The sequence below is a fragment of the Struthio camelus genome, chromosome 1 (assembly GCF_040807025.1).
Source record: "Struthio camelus isolate bStrCam1 chromosome 1, bStrCam1.hap1, whole genome shotgun sequence".
Classification (NCBI taxonomy): Eukaryota; Metazoa; Chordata; class Aves; order Struthioniformes; family Struthionidae; genus Struthio; species Struthio camelus.
Genome location: NC_090942.1, coordinates 75873974 through 75887471, shown reverse-complemented (window position 1 = coordinate 75887471; position 13498 = coordinate 75873974). Strand labels below are relative to the sequence as shown.

The 13498-nt window shown below is 39.1% G+C and overlaps 1 protein-coding gene across 1 annotated transcript; it reads right to left on the bottom strand.

Moving 5' to 3' along the window:
• Positions 1–2985: 2985 nt before the first annotated feature.
• LOC104154119 (sulfotransferase 6B1) lies at positions 2986–12100 on the bottom strand. Its single transcript, XM_009690360.2, has 6 exons — positions 11843–12100; positions 10788–10972; positions 8838–8964; positions 5821–5915; positions 4736–4922; positions 2986–3913 (listed from the first exon to the last, which is right to left on the bottom strand). Exons 1-6 carry the CDS (start codon positions 11985–11987, stop codon positions 3795–3797), a joined length of 858 nt encoding a protein of 285 aa, XP_009688655.2. The 5' UTR covers positions 11988–12100; the 3' UTR covers positions 2986–3794.
• Positions 12101–13498: the final 1398 nt, after the last annotated feature.

The following is a 13498-nucleotide window of genomic DNA, read 5'->3' as shown; positions in this document are numbered from 1 at the left end:
GTAGTCTGTGACTGTCGTTTCTCTGTCATTGGCTGTTCATTAAGCAGGTGCTATGATTGTCCACATTTGCTTTTCCAGCTGACAGATGGTAACAAGTAAATCCCTGTCTTGATTCCCCGGGGCATCTCTGCTCTACATAGACCCAGTGCACAAACCCATGAATTGATCTCCTTCCCTGAGTCTTCTCTAGCTCCTTATGCCTTCTGGCTTCAAAGTTTACCAAAATTAGCTCAGATTCCTTCCCCTTCCATCTCTCACCCTCCTCTTCTCCAGACTGACTGACTTCTTTTACAGGCAGTTCCTGAAGTATTCCTAGAGATTTTTCCACCAACCACTGGTTTCCTCCAAGAAACTTCTTCAGGCATCAACTCATTGCATTAGAACTAATATGACTGAAGTCAGGTTGTTAGGATGCTTACCTGAGCACCTTTGCTGCTCTGAGAGCTACTTTAGCAAATGATTATGTGATTTTGTTACTTCAAAGTCCTTGAAGCAAGGCCTAGAATTCACATGTTTTCCTTTAGAGTGTTTCAGCCATTCAGATGCTCTTGCTCTCATTTTCATTTGACCCAAAGGCCAGATCAGCATAAAGCAGAGTATCGTCACCAAGAGCTGCTAGAGTCCTCACATCCCAGGTCCTATATGGCATAAATGTCTAATGTGTTTCTCCCTAATTCAACCAATCTTGAGAAGATCTCTTACTCTGAAAGGCAGAATATCATACTGGGGTGGGAAAGCAATATTGCAACCACCTGAGTTTAATAAAGATTGCACAGGGCTTTGTTTCTTCCAAACCTAGTATTATCATGGTCTAGGTACATTTTGGACAAATATTTTTATATTTTGCAGGGCTGTAATTTCTCTCTCTCCAAAAGTTTTAACTGTTTTAGGAAAGACATGAAAAGCAGGAGAGGAGAATTTTTTACAATGTTCCACAATGGAAGTATTGAAAAAATTTGAATACCTCCAGGGCCTACCAAAATGACCTGCAGAGCCAGATTATTGATTCTTTGCAAAACTCAGTTGGCTCTGGGGAATGCCACAGCTGTAGGAAGGGGAGGGGAAGAAGGCAGCACTGTGAAGAGAGAAAAAGAAACAGCATAAAGGGAATGGTAACTACTGGAAGATCTTCTCCTTTAGTAGCAGTAGCAGCAGTGCCCAGCCTAGTTTTCTGGACCTCTGATGTAGGCAAGTTTTGCTACACTGAGCTGAGCTGTATTAAACAACCAGTTAATCCAGCGGTGTCTGTGCCTAGGGTCAGCCTGCTACCCTGCAGTTTTACTAGCAGTATCACAGAATGGTTGAGGTTGGAAGGGACCTCTGGAGATCCTATAGTCCAACACCCCTGCTCAAGCACAGTCATCTAGAGCACACTGCACAGGAGAACGTCCAGACAGCTTTTGAATATCTCCAGAGAAGGAGACTCCACAACCTCTCTGGGCAACCTGTTCCAGTGCTCTGTCACCCTCACAGGAAAGAAGTTTTCCCTCATGTTCAGACGGAACTTCCTGTGTGCACAGTGTGTGCCCGTTGCCTCTTGTCGGGTCGCTGGGCACCACGGAGAAGAGCCTGGCCCCATCCTCTTGACACCCTCCCTTCAGATACTTGTACACATTGATCAGATCTCCTCTCAGTCTTCTCTTCTCCAGGCTCAACAGGCCCAGCTCTCTCAGCCTTTCTTCATAGGAGAGGTGCTCCAGTCCCCTCATCATCTTTGTAGCCCTCCATAGCAGTAGTACCATATGTCTCTTGCACTGGGGAGCCCAGCACTGGACACAGCACGCCAGATGAGGCCTCACCAGGGCTGAGTAGAGGGGGAGGATCACCTCCCTCGACCTGCTGGCAACACTCTGCCTCATGCACCCCAGGAGACCATTGGCCTTCTTGGCCACAAGGGCACACTGCTGGCTCATGGTCACCTTGCTGTCCACCAGCACTCCCAAGTCCTTCTCGGCAGAGCTGCCTTCCAGCAGGTCAGCCCCCAGCCTGTCCTGGTGCATGGGGTTATTCCTGCCCAGATGCAGGACCCTGCACTCGCCTTTGTTGAACTTCATGAGGTTCCTCTCTGCCCAGCTCTCCAGCCTGTTAGCAGGAGAAGGACACCTGAAAGGCATCCAAGGGCAAGCACGGCTCGTGACATTTTAGAGAGAGAGAGATTTTAATGCCAGAAGAGCAATGCATCGCAAGCAAACTTCTAGTTTCCCAATGAGATGTTTGCATAAAGCAGTGCTCAGGGCAGCCTCTCCCTTGAAATGTATTCAGTTGGCAAGGGACTGCTGCTGAACAGGCCTTTCTGTCACTGAACTCTTCAGCATGTAGCTTCCTGTATCATTTGTGCAGATGCAAAATCAGTAGGTATTGATATCTGCTTGCACAAGCAAGGTATGAAATGAAAGGGCTAATGAGAGACTAGAGCATTTGTGTTCACTATAAATAAGGCCATACCACAGCCTTTGAGAAGCAACTTATCCAGAGGATGTGCTTATGTTACAGATGCATACCTTCTTCAGAGCGCACAGAGCCTAAGCAGAGTTACAGTGTTTGTTTGCATGAGTTTCCTTTCAATCACCTTTTGCTGTTTTTTTTCCTGCCTGCTGATACCTTGGAATTATATGGCTGAGGGAGAAGCATTTTGGGGATAAGAGTGATTAAAGCCAGCCTACAAGGCAAATTGAAGGTAAAGACAGAAAAGACATCATAGAATAAATCAGAAAAAAAAGGTCTTTCCTGGGCTCCTAGAGCAGTCCCTAGAATGTGAACACTGACAGCTGATTCTTGGAAAAACCTGTCCATTAGGGCATGGTAATTATGTCACATTCAGATTAAGCTTTCTCTGAGTTCTGGTTTGCTTACCACAGTAAAACTATTGAATTCTATTGCACAAGAACTGGGAAGTAAAACAGTTCTCATAAAAACACTGGAAATGGGTATTTTGCAGGAAAAAACTTACAGGAAAAAAAAAAAGAAATTCTAGGTTCCCAACATATGGTCCAGAAATCTGCATGGATTTATATCAATTGCATTTAAGATATAAGCATTATACAGTACTTAACCCAGAAATAAGTTATAACAAAGAGCTACTTTTTGTATAAAAAAAGAAAAAAAGAAAAAAAGAAAAGCCATTTTATAAACAAACTTAACAGCAGATCTTCAAATGTACAGCTACAGTTTTCAATTTCAATATCAATAACAGTATCTATAGACAGACACTTTCCAAATCATGGCAGATCAGGAAGGGACTGAGTCTGGGGGTCAAATCTTTCATCACTTTCTTATGATGTGTTTTTAGATTATTTAAATACTCAGAATCTCACAGGATTTTTTTTTCTAGCATCTTAGGTCAAATTTTAAATCAGATTTTGCAAGTCCATTCTTCTTCCTCTGTCATATGCTCTAGAGCAAAAAAATAAATACAAGAAGGGGTAGGTTTAGTTGTAGAAAAATGAGTCTGACACCTGATTTTTTCAAATCATGTATATCTGTTCTCTGATAACTGAGTTCATTTCTGGGATTGTGTCAGAATATTCCTCCCCTCAAACCTCCAGTTTACAATTCCTCTTCTTCACATTTTTATTTTTTGACTGTGTGAAAGGTCGGTTGATAATCTGAGGTAAATTTGTGCATAAAAAAGGTAAATAAACGAATGGGATCTATCAGTGATGCTTCTAACTTTGTGGCAGCAGTTCCAAAAGCATATTTTGTTTCCTTTTACAGTTCATTAGCCCCCGTCCAAAATTTCCCACCAATTGCCCTATCTGTCTCTCTGTTGATATTTGAATGCAGTTCTCATGAAATCAGAATTCGTAGATGAGACCTTTCGCCATCTTGCTCAGTTTCATTTTCTCATTAAATATTTCCTCAAACCTCATGTTCTGTTTTGGAGTGAAATGGTTCTTCCAGTCACCAACTGCACCTAGGAGAGCAGGAACAGAAAAAGAGCAATGAGGCTAGTAATATGTTGTGCAGGAAATGATTTAAACTGTGGTTTTAAAGGTAATCCAGTCCTGTTCATGCCGCAGTTGGCACAGATTGTGATGATCTTGTTAACCATAGCCTCTTTGGTAGATCATGATCATGAATAATGTTTTAATTGGTCTGGTGGGACCCTGATGGGAGCAGCTGGATCATCACCCATAAAGGCTGGGACTGTTTCCCATGTTGTGGCTCAAGTCTGGCCAAGGTCTTAAGGCTGCCTATTAGGCCATCAGCTGATTGACTCATTCATTCTTTTGCTGTTGTTGTTGTCAGCATATTCTTCTTTCAGGAACATTTCAATAAGATAACAGGTAGTAGAGAAGGTAAACAATAATAACAGTCTGCTTCAGAAGGAATGTGTCTACCTCTTCTTCATTCTAGCAAACTAAGTGACCTTCGCAGGTGATACAGGAAGGAACGTGTTGGTGATTGTAAAAAACCGAGGTGGTAAACTTTAGATAAAAAAGACAAATAAAGAGTAATGCTCTGTGAACCTTTCCTTTTAGCTCAAAAGCTTTCATGGAGCAATACTAGCTAAACTGTTGTTGTGACTCCTCTATGTTTCTCTGATATAAGCACACATTTGCAATGAGAGAACTTAGAAAGAAAGTGATTTTCAAGATGCTTTCTGTTGAAGACTCTTGCCACTGCTTCCTGGGGCTGATCCAAAACCTCATTGTAGTCGAGGAAGGGCTTCAGCCTGTGGCTCTAAGTAGATTCCAATTTTTCTGCTATGTTAAGCCAATTCCAATCAACTTACCTTTTCGAAAAATCAGCTTCCTGTTGGATGTAAGTGCACAAACAGTGTGATTGGGATCACTATTTTCTTTTTCTGTGTTTGTTTTCATCTCTGAGAATGATGACTTCTTGCAAATGTCTTGAATGTCATTATCACTGATGTTTACATCCAGGAATACACTAATGTCCTTCACAATCTTAGGGAGATCCTGAGATATAAGAAGAATAAAGCTTTTATTGTTCTGAGGAGAGTGTCATACTTTTAGCTGATATGAAAACAATTCTCTTTTTATTACATATCAAGTTTATCACACAGATTTATTTGCTTGCAAGCAAAGCTAAGCATCTCATTGATTTGTCCCTTTGGAAGTGCTATATCTAAAGAGCCCCCTAACTGACTCAGGATCCAAAATGGGCTAGTTTGTATTCCTCATAGTGGAAATTTTTGCCAAAAATGAACACAACTACTTTAATCAAAATATTGGAAAATGTTTGCTCAAAAATTCATTTACTCAAAAATTTGCTCTCTGAAATCTGAAGTTTATTCAATATTTGAATTTTTTAAAGGATAGCGAAGTAGTTTCCATATAATAATTTCCTTTTGTCAGAACTTTTTTCCCATGTTCCCTCTCAGCTTCTAATTTTCTTCTTTATTGGGAGCACATGTTCCCCTGAGCATGGGTAGATTTGTTGTCTTGTGTCACATTTTGGAAGTTTCAGCTGAAATGTCAGACACCCCAGGGTAATATATGGCTCTCAATAGATGACCTCCCTTCTTTTTTTAATAGGACCATGACCAAGAACTTAAAAACTCTTTCTGTAGCTTGGGGAAAATCATTTAGTATGTGTCTCATTTCTGTATATATAAAAATGCAACACTTTGATTGATACTCATGGATTTGATACTCATGTAACATGTGCAGTCAGCATTATTTCACTTATGTTTGTTTTCAGATAGAAAGTTCTATGCAAATATAAAATATGTCCGTAGACATGCATCCACATTTGTCTTCTTTGTCCTTTTTCATTATAATTTACTCTTCAATATTTTAATGATACTGTTTTGCAAGTAATGTTTTCTGAAATAAGAACAGAGAGTATATCTACCTTCTTCATGTCTTCATAAAACAGAAATAGTATGTTTTTGTCATTTTTATGTTCTTCCCAACTTAGGAAATGATCAAACCAGGATCCACAGACAACTGAAAGAAAAAAAAAAACAAGCCTGCATGAAAGATCTTCATATAAACTTGATTCATAAATAACTCCAACTCTCACACATTTAGGGGAATGGTCCTTTCTCGGTATATCTCCCGTACTCATCTAAAATGGATTCAGTTTTTTTTGCTAAGTGACTCAAACTTGAAGTCCAAAGAGGTTACCATTCTTTTAGGAATTTGTTTTGTAATTACTTCACTAGGAAATAAAATGAGTCTTTTAAATGGTGCGCTGTATTGTTACTTCTTTTTTGTCCTAGCAGAGGAGAATACTGTAGTATTTTAAAAGGTCAGAGAAAAATTACGTAGGCAAAGCATTATCATCCAAATACATCATTCAGCCAGCAACATAGATCTTATGGTATTATAGTTGATCCATGGTACTTGATGCTTGTCTGAATGCTCCTCTTGCTGAACTATGGGAGGACAGCTAAATTTCAGCTTAATTAAAAATAAAAAACAAACCAAAAAAACCCCTGACCTTTCTGGTTGGAAGACAAGATTGACTGCATGAAATGGGAGCATCTAGGATGGATCAGCAGCCAGAAAACAAAAACAAAGAACAGATTTTTGGCATTAAAAGGCAACATTTTCTAGAGCTGATCTTCTGCTTTTGGCAGGTCGTGATGTTTGAAAAGCCATGTCCCTCACTACTGAGTGCATCCAACTGGGTTGACTCTTCCTTTGAAAAATGCAAAGTATCTGTATTTGTAACTTAGCGCCTCCTATTTTAAAACTCATTTGAAATCCTCTGCTAGGGCAATAAGAAAAGGCACAGAAGGAACATTCTCCAGAACTGTGACCTTGCTTTTTATGTTGTTACTAGAAAAGTATAACATTGTAATGGGCATCTTTCTGGTTGCTAACCTTGAGCTATAATTTGCTCACGCTAAAGTTTGCTGAATGATCCAATGGAGCGTTCTCCTGCGTATAAAGCACTGTCTAACTGCAAGGCACATGTGTTTCATGTGCAGTTAAACCCTGCTCTTCTGGTCAATCACACTGGTGAAGTGGCTCACGCTTCCCCCCGTTCACATCTATGCATGGTCACAGGCCCAAGAAAGGGAAGATCTTCACAGTCCCACTGTTTACACCTAGCTTTGGAGTTCCTGCTTTTTTTTTCCATATTTCTAGCAGGGAAAGAAGCCATTTATCTAGACTTCGAAGTATCAGAAAGTAAATATCTAAAAAACCCAAGTTTGTCCATTAAAAAAAAAGCAAAACAGAGCAAAAATGACAGCTATGACTTTTTGGCCCTGTAAGTTCTCAGACTAGGTCACCATTGTCTCTTCTGCCCCCAAGCCCTTGAGTTCTTACTGCACAAGTTCTCACTATCAAGGTGAACAACTGTGTTTCCATTAATCAAAAGTGAGTGATCCTTTTGGCTTGGGGAGTACAGAGTACCCTCCTAGAGACTTCAGTGATGGCATCACAGCTGCCTCTGTGTCCTTGCCCTTGTTCTGAACCCAGATTAACTCTGAAAGAGTACTAGAGGAGCTGAATCAAACAGCAGGACCTTCACGTGTTTCCATTAAGAGCAGCAATGACAAAGTCTCTCCCCAGATCATCTCTTACACAAATTTCTGACATAACCAACATGGTTTTCTTTAACGCCATACATATTCACACAGAAAATAGCAGAAGGCTATTAGACAGATAAACAGGAAATGCTTTATGAGAAGTTAATAGAGTTCTTTCTCTTTCTTCACGTTTGTGTGTTCAAAATTGGTAGTAAACAGGCGTAGATCCTACAAATCATTGAAGCACATGCCTAAGAGCTGCTCTGAACTAGGAACATAGGGTCTGAAATAAAGCCTACAGAAGTCAGTAGAAAATAAAAATTGACTTCTTGAGCTTTGAGGTAAGCTTACAATGACTGCAACAGCACTTTGCTTTCAAATGTTTTGTAGCTCATCTATCGTTGTTGCTGTTATCATCACTGTGATTGTATAGCAGGAACGCATGTCCTCAAAGGTGTAATAAAACACTAAAAGTGGGAGTGGATATCTGGAACATGGTCCTGTCATCAACTTCCATGTCAACACTGCCACTCATAAAAATCTCACTCTTGTCCTTGGTCTTTGGACCCTGCTACTGAAACAACACAGCAGGTAGCCATTACGCAAGGGAGCTTTATGAGAGCGTCTAGACTCCCTTTGAAAGGCCACCCAAGGCCATCTTCACCATCAGATACAAAATGTGAGGAGTGAGCAAGTCTCTAAGTGCAGCTCTCAGTTCAGCTTGGGGACCACCTCTATAGGGCCCCACATGCCACATAGTACCTGCACTTCAGTGGGGCAGTAAGCCATGGAGAGCTCCTTGGGCTCGTTCAACTGGAGGGTCTACCTTGCTGGCCTGCCAGCCAGGAGGAGGGCTGCTCTGGCTGCTGTGATCCCGGCTGCTCTTACGTCTGCTTGGTAAGAGCTGTTGGCATGTACTTCCTCTGCCAAGGATTAAATATGAATTCTTTGTGTGAAGCATTCCACTACTGGGGCTCACAAGACAAGACTGGAAATGTTTTAATACAGACAAGTCTGCATTAGGATCAACAGATTGTTGGGGGAGATTCAGTGTGTTTGCTTTCAGTGGGAAGAAGCAATATCAATAACTTGTTTGTGAGAGTATAGTTTTTTTTTTAACAGATGTGTCAAAGAACGGCAGCCTGCAAAGACCAATTGTATTAAAATAATGCAGCCACTTGTCAACATGTCTCTTTGGAGGGTTAAAGATAACATCATATTATTTGTTCTTGTTTAATTTGACATTATAATTTACCCTGAAAATAACCTAAGGCAACATGAATAAGGAGTTCAATGAGTTTTCACACTTCATTAATATTTCTCAACTCTTTCTGTGAATGGTAAGCTAATACAGGCTGCAGGGAGAAAACATAACATTTATTCTTACCATCTCCTTTTAGGAACAAGTCAAAGAAAGCAGTCCAGGTATCTACAGTGGGAAGGTTTGGATTATCTCTGTAGTAATGATACATGGAAACTGCAGTATCTTTTGGGTTTCTGCTGATGTAGATCATCTGTAAATGAGGACATGGTTATTTAGGATGATATTCTTCCCTTATTTTATATGTGTGCATAAGTAAGTGCAGCATTTTCAGGGGCAGATTACAGTGCCAAAGCCTTTTTCTTTAGGATTCTTCTATCAGTGAGCATATCATTAAGATAGAAATGTATTTGTCCCTTCTAGGGCAGAAGTCAGTACTGATTAGTATACACTTAAATATGGACAGATGTATGTTTCTTGCAGATGGCTAATAATTATGTTTTATGAAAGAGGCTGTTTTCATTTTAACTCAAGAGCATGTTAGGTATCTCATATTCCTCACATACGAAACCCTTTACTAATTAACATTTACATGATGGCTGAAAAATGTAAATTTTACCATTTCATTCAAATTAGCCATGACCCAGTAGTCTGGATCTCAGTAATTCTGAAATTTCAAAGTTCTTGGATTTTGATTTCTAAAACCTGAGACCCAGAGCTAATTCTTTTAAAGTTCTCCTACATTAGCATGGGAGGAACCAAAAACTGTGATCTGAATCCTCCCTCTCTTGGAGGTAAAACCCACCAGTTTTGTGACTGGAAGCTTAGTCTAGTGACTTACACATCAGGGAATAAATTGGCTTCAAGATACTGTAATGTGTTAAAAAAAGATAGCAGAAAAATGTAACAATGAGTGAATAAATACAGTCAGAAATCAAATGCTGAATGATATGCATTTCAGTCAGTGCGCAGGTTTCAGGTTGCGAGCTGTGGCACTCATCAAGCAAACTTGATCAAAGAACTATCAACAGGGAGGTGAAAGTGTCTAGATTAATTGTTAGGCGAGCCATATCAAGCCAATTCTCTTTCATAGGGCAGGATACTCTATTCATATAATTTCAGTGGAGCCGAGTGATCCCTACAGGGAATGTTAGAGAAGGGTCTGTACCAATGATCTAGAGCAGTGAAGAAACATGGTCATGGTTCCTAGGGCGGCTTACTCACTTCATATGAAAGTGATTAAATAGAATAAAATACCAAAAACTGGCCTGGAAGCAGATCACCCCATTAAGGATCTGAACTGCTGGACTATCATCATGTTCATATTTGTTCTCTCCTGTGTTTGCCCTGTATCTCTTTATAGGGTCTTCACACAATTTCAACAGGAAAGGCAGAATACCTTTGTCCCCAGAAAAGCCTATAGCCCAAGATGACTATTTTCTAAGCAAGTGCTCCAGCCACTAGGATGTGGGGCCTCCCACTTCACCCCACCCTAGTGATATATTTCTGATTGAAATATATTGATGTTGTATTTTGTATGGTGTCTAGCATACAAATCACCGAGTGGGAGGAGGAGTGGGGCAGGAGCAGAGCCCAAACCCTCACCCAAGTCTCCGCTTACACTGCCTTCAACTGCTGTGTGTCTGCAAAATGTGCAGCAAACTGTGTCTGCAAACTGCAAATCTGTCATGTTTGGATCCATAAAACCTGCATGTGTTCTGTCTCAAGGTACTGAATGGTAACTGGTGAAATTCTGGATCCTGAGTTACTGGTGGAGAACAAGCCAGGTAGCTTTGAATAGCTCTTACAAATCAGATTTACTACCTCTGTTAGGCTCTGAGATATTAACATTCTTCTGGATAACCATCCATACTACTGCAGTTAGACCTAGAAAAACTTACTTAAATAAGTAGATCTATAACAGAATGAAAAAAGTGCCAAATTTTCTCCAAAGTAAATTTTTAACTTGGTTCAAAGAACACTGAGCATTTAAAAGTGATTAAGGATCAACAAGAGAAAATAGATGTCTAATACATGCATAATACATCTTACTGCTTTTGAATCTTTTTGCCTTACCTTGCATTTTTTATTCTTAAAGTTTGGGGGTAACATGTTGTAGTCTAAGTGCGTTGGGATGATTCGCTTTGATGGAAGTTTATTTAGTTCCTCCAGTTTGGAAATGTCTCCAAATTCAATGGGAGATGTTAGTGTAACTTGAGTACTGTAAAGCTTTGTTATAACTCCTGCAAGCCAGTGAGTGCCTTCAGAAAATTATTTTGAAGGCAAAAAAAAAAAACCCAAAAAACAAAAAACAAAAAAGAAAGAAAAGAAGATTTATTACTGAGAAAATAGAAGATTTATTACTGAAAAAATATATGGAACATGCAGTTTGCATTTGGAAACAGCTTGCTTATTTATAAACGATAGTTCTGAGCCTCCAGATTCAAGAACCTTTATATCATTGAATAACCCCATTGACTCCAAATGTGCAAATACTGAAAAAATCAGGGCTGTAGCTGAAGTATGGGATAATTCTGTGAGAAGGCTTGAGTAATAGTAACACCAAAGCAATCCCACGAGACAAACTGTATAAAATTCAGGCAACTCGTCAGCAGGGAGGGAGGGATTATATTATTATTATTGTTTATATTAGAACAACCCGTTTTTTTTTTTTTTTCTCCTTATCGTAACTTGGGTATGTAGGTTTTGAAAAGCAGCTAACTTGGCTCAGTTTGTGTTTCTGTGTGCAAGTGAGCAGGAAGAGGGAAGGCGAAATGAATAAATCTCCAGGTAAGAACCATACAAATAACTTCATACAACTCTGAGTTGCCCATAATTAACTACAGATAGTCCTCAGGCAATCCTTCAAGTATGGAGTTTTCTTACAAGAAAGTGCTATCCATTTGATATCCTATATGAAAACACCTGAGATTATTTTAAATTACAAAATTAAAATTTAGATAAATTACTTCTAGTTCTGTAATTTCAGCACTTAATAATTGGATAATATATCCATACATTCAAATGGCCTTTTCCTGTACATAGACATTTTCCAACTAGGTTAAGCAGAAAACACTAAAAAAGTAATTGAGATTTATTGCAATTAACATCTGTCTAGAAGTAGAACTTACCAGACTTTGGGTAGGAAACCAAAAGGACATCATCTTCTCTAGCATCAAAATTATCCAAGGATTTTAAAAGTTCTGGAGATGACCTGGTGGTAAAAAGAATCCCCTTAAACACATGAATGAGTTCTGCCTTACCAGGGCTGGACATGTTTGCTTAAGTCTTGGATTCTTGCAGATCAGATAACAGTGAAATGACAAGAGGATTTAAGAGTCAGTTCTAAGGCAGGCAGTTTGAAGTGGCAACGAGAGACCAGGCAATACAAACTGCATGCTTATATACTTTGCTACACACCAATGAGTCCTATCAGTTATTGATTTTTCCAGGTAGTTGTTAAAGAAAACTGATATATTAGAGGTACCTTGATAAATACCTGAAATGCACAGTCATTTGTCATTTATTAGCTTTCCAGATAAAGAAATGAGATGATACTCAAAGTATTTTAATTGCAGAAAATAAAAATTAAATATTCCCATAAAAGATGATTAATACAATTATTTTATAAATTCTACTTTGATGCAAGCAGCTGTTGCTTCCAAAGAAAAAGACTACATCCTAAAATATTTAAAAAAGAAAATACAAAACTGATGTCTTCCCTTGCATATGTGTAATGCTTCAACACTGTGATGTCAAGGGACTAATTTTTGAACATGTTAGAATTTCAGCCTGAGGCATCTTAAAAACAGAGGGACAGTAGCACAATCAGTTTGTAAGCTGTCATATGTCTCCGTAAGAGGAGTATGGGCAATAAAAATTGGGAATTTTAGATAGATGTTTCAGATTGGCTTCAATCCTGCAAATTTCATAACTAGAAGTGGTTGAGGATTTTGAAATCTTTCAACAGAAAAGGCATGTTCATGAAAACAAGAGTTGCATGCAGGAGAAGCTGATTTTCTATTACTTACTTGAAAAGTATACTTTTTTAATTTTGAATCTGTGGAATTCACTATTTAGCATTTTTCAAACTGAAAGCTCCACTTTTGTTCAAAATGACCTGAAGAAATGTGAGTTCCTTACATGAAAATTAATGATTCAGGTTTGAAGCCAAACGTTTTGGAACGCTTAATGTTTTCGGTTTTCATTTCAACAGCCCCAAATTATTATTGTGATTATTATTTTCAGGCTGGTGTGGTTCCAAGACTTGTAGACTTTGTTTTTTATCTGAAATTGGGAATTTTTTTCCCTCAGTCTAAAAAAATGGCCTGAGATTTCATGAGATAAGAAACCCATTTGTAAACTGAGCTTTACTCATGTTTACATTCTTTTCCTCAGCCGTCCAGTGGCTTCTCTATTCCTATTGAAAACCTCAAACAATCTATTCAGCTGAGCTGCTACAATATATTCAACTCAACTTCAAGACCCATCTGCAAAACTTGTTTTAAAACAAGGCAGTACTGAAGGAATTTTCCAAGTTTAGTAAGGCTCCAGTTCTTGTTTTATCTTAAATAATAAATATCTTAAATAATAACTTAGGTTTGGTCATGGGAGCTGGCTGCCAAATGTACCTCCCATGACCCATGATAAAAAGTTAATGATTGGAGGTGTCCTTCCAACAAACTCCTGACACTGAGCCAGTTTACTGACAAGGAATAAGGACAGTTACTTGCTTGTGTGCTTGCTTCCTTCTAATTCAATCTCCAGAAAAGTCATTCCAGGAGGAC

What these genes read in the sequence shown, in the direction of transcription:
- LOC104154119 (XM_009690360.2), bottom strand. Translation starts at nt 11,987, where the DNA reads ATGTCCAGCCCTGGTAAGGCAGAACTCATTCATGTGTTTAAGGGGATT. An exon ending in CTTGTTCCTAAAAGGAGATG is followed by an intron (nt 5,916 to 8,837) that starts GTAAGAATAAAT and finishes TTTTTCTTTCAG; the next exon opens with TTGTCTGTGGATCCTGGTTT. An exon ending in TTTATGAAGACATGAAGAAG is followed by an intron (nt 4,923 to 5,820) that starts GTAGATATACTC and finishes CTTATATCTCAG; the next exon opens with GATCTCCCTAAGATTGTGAA.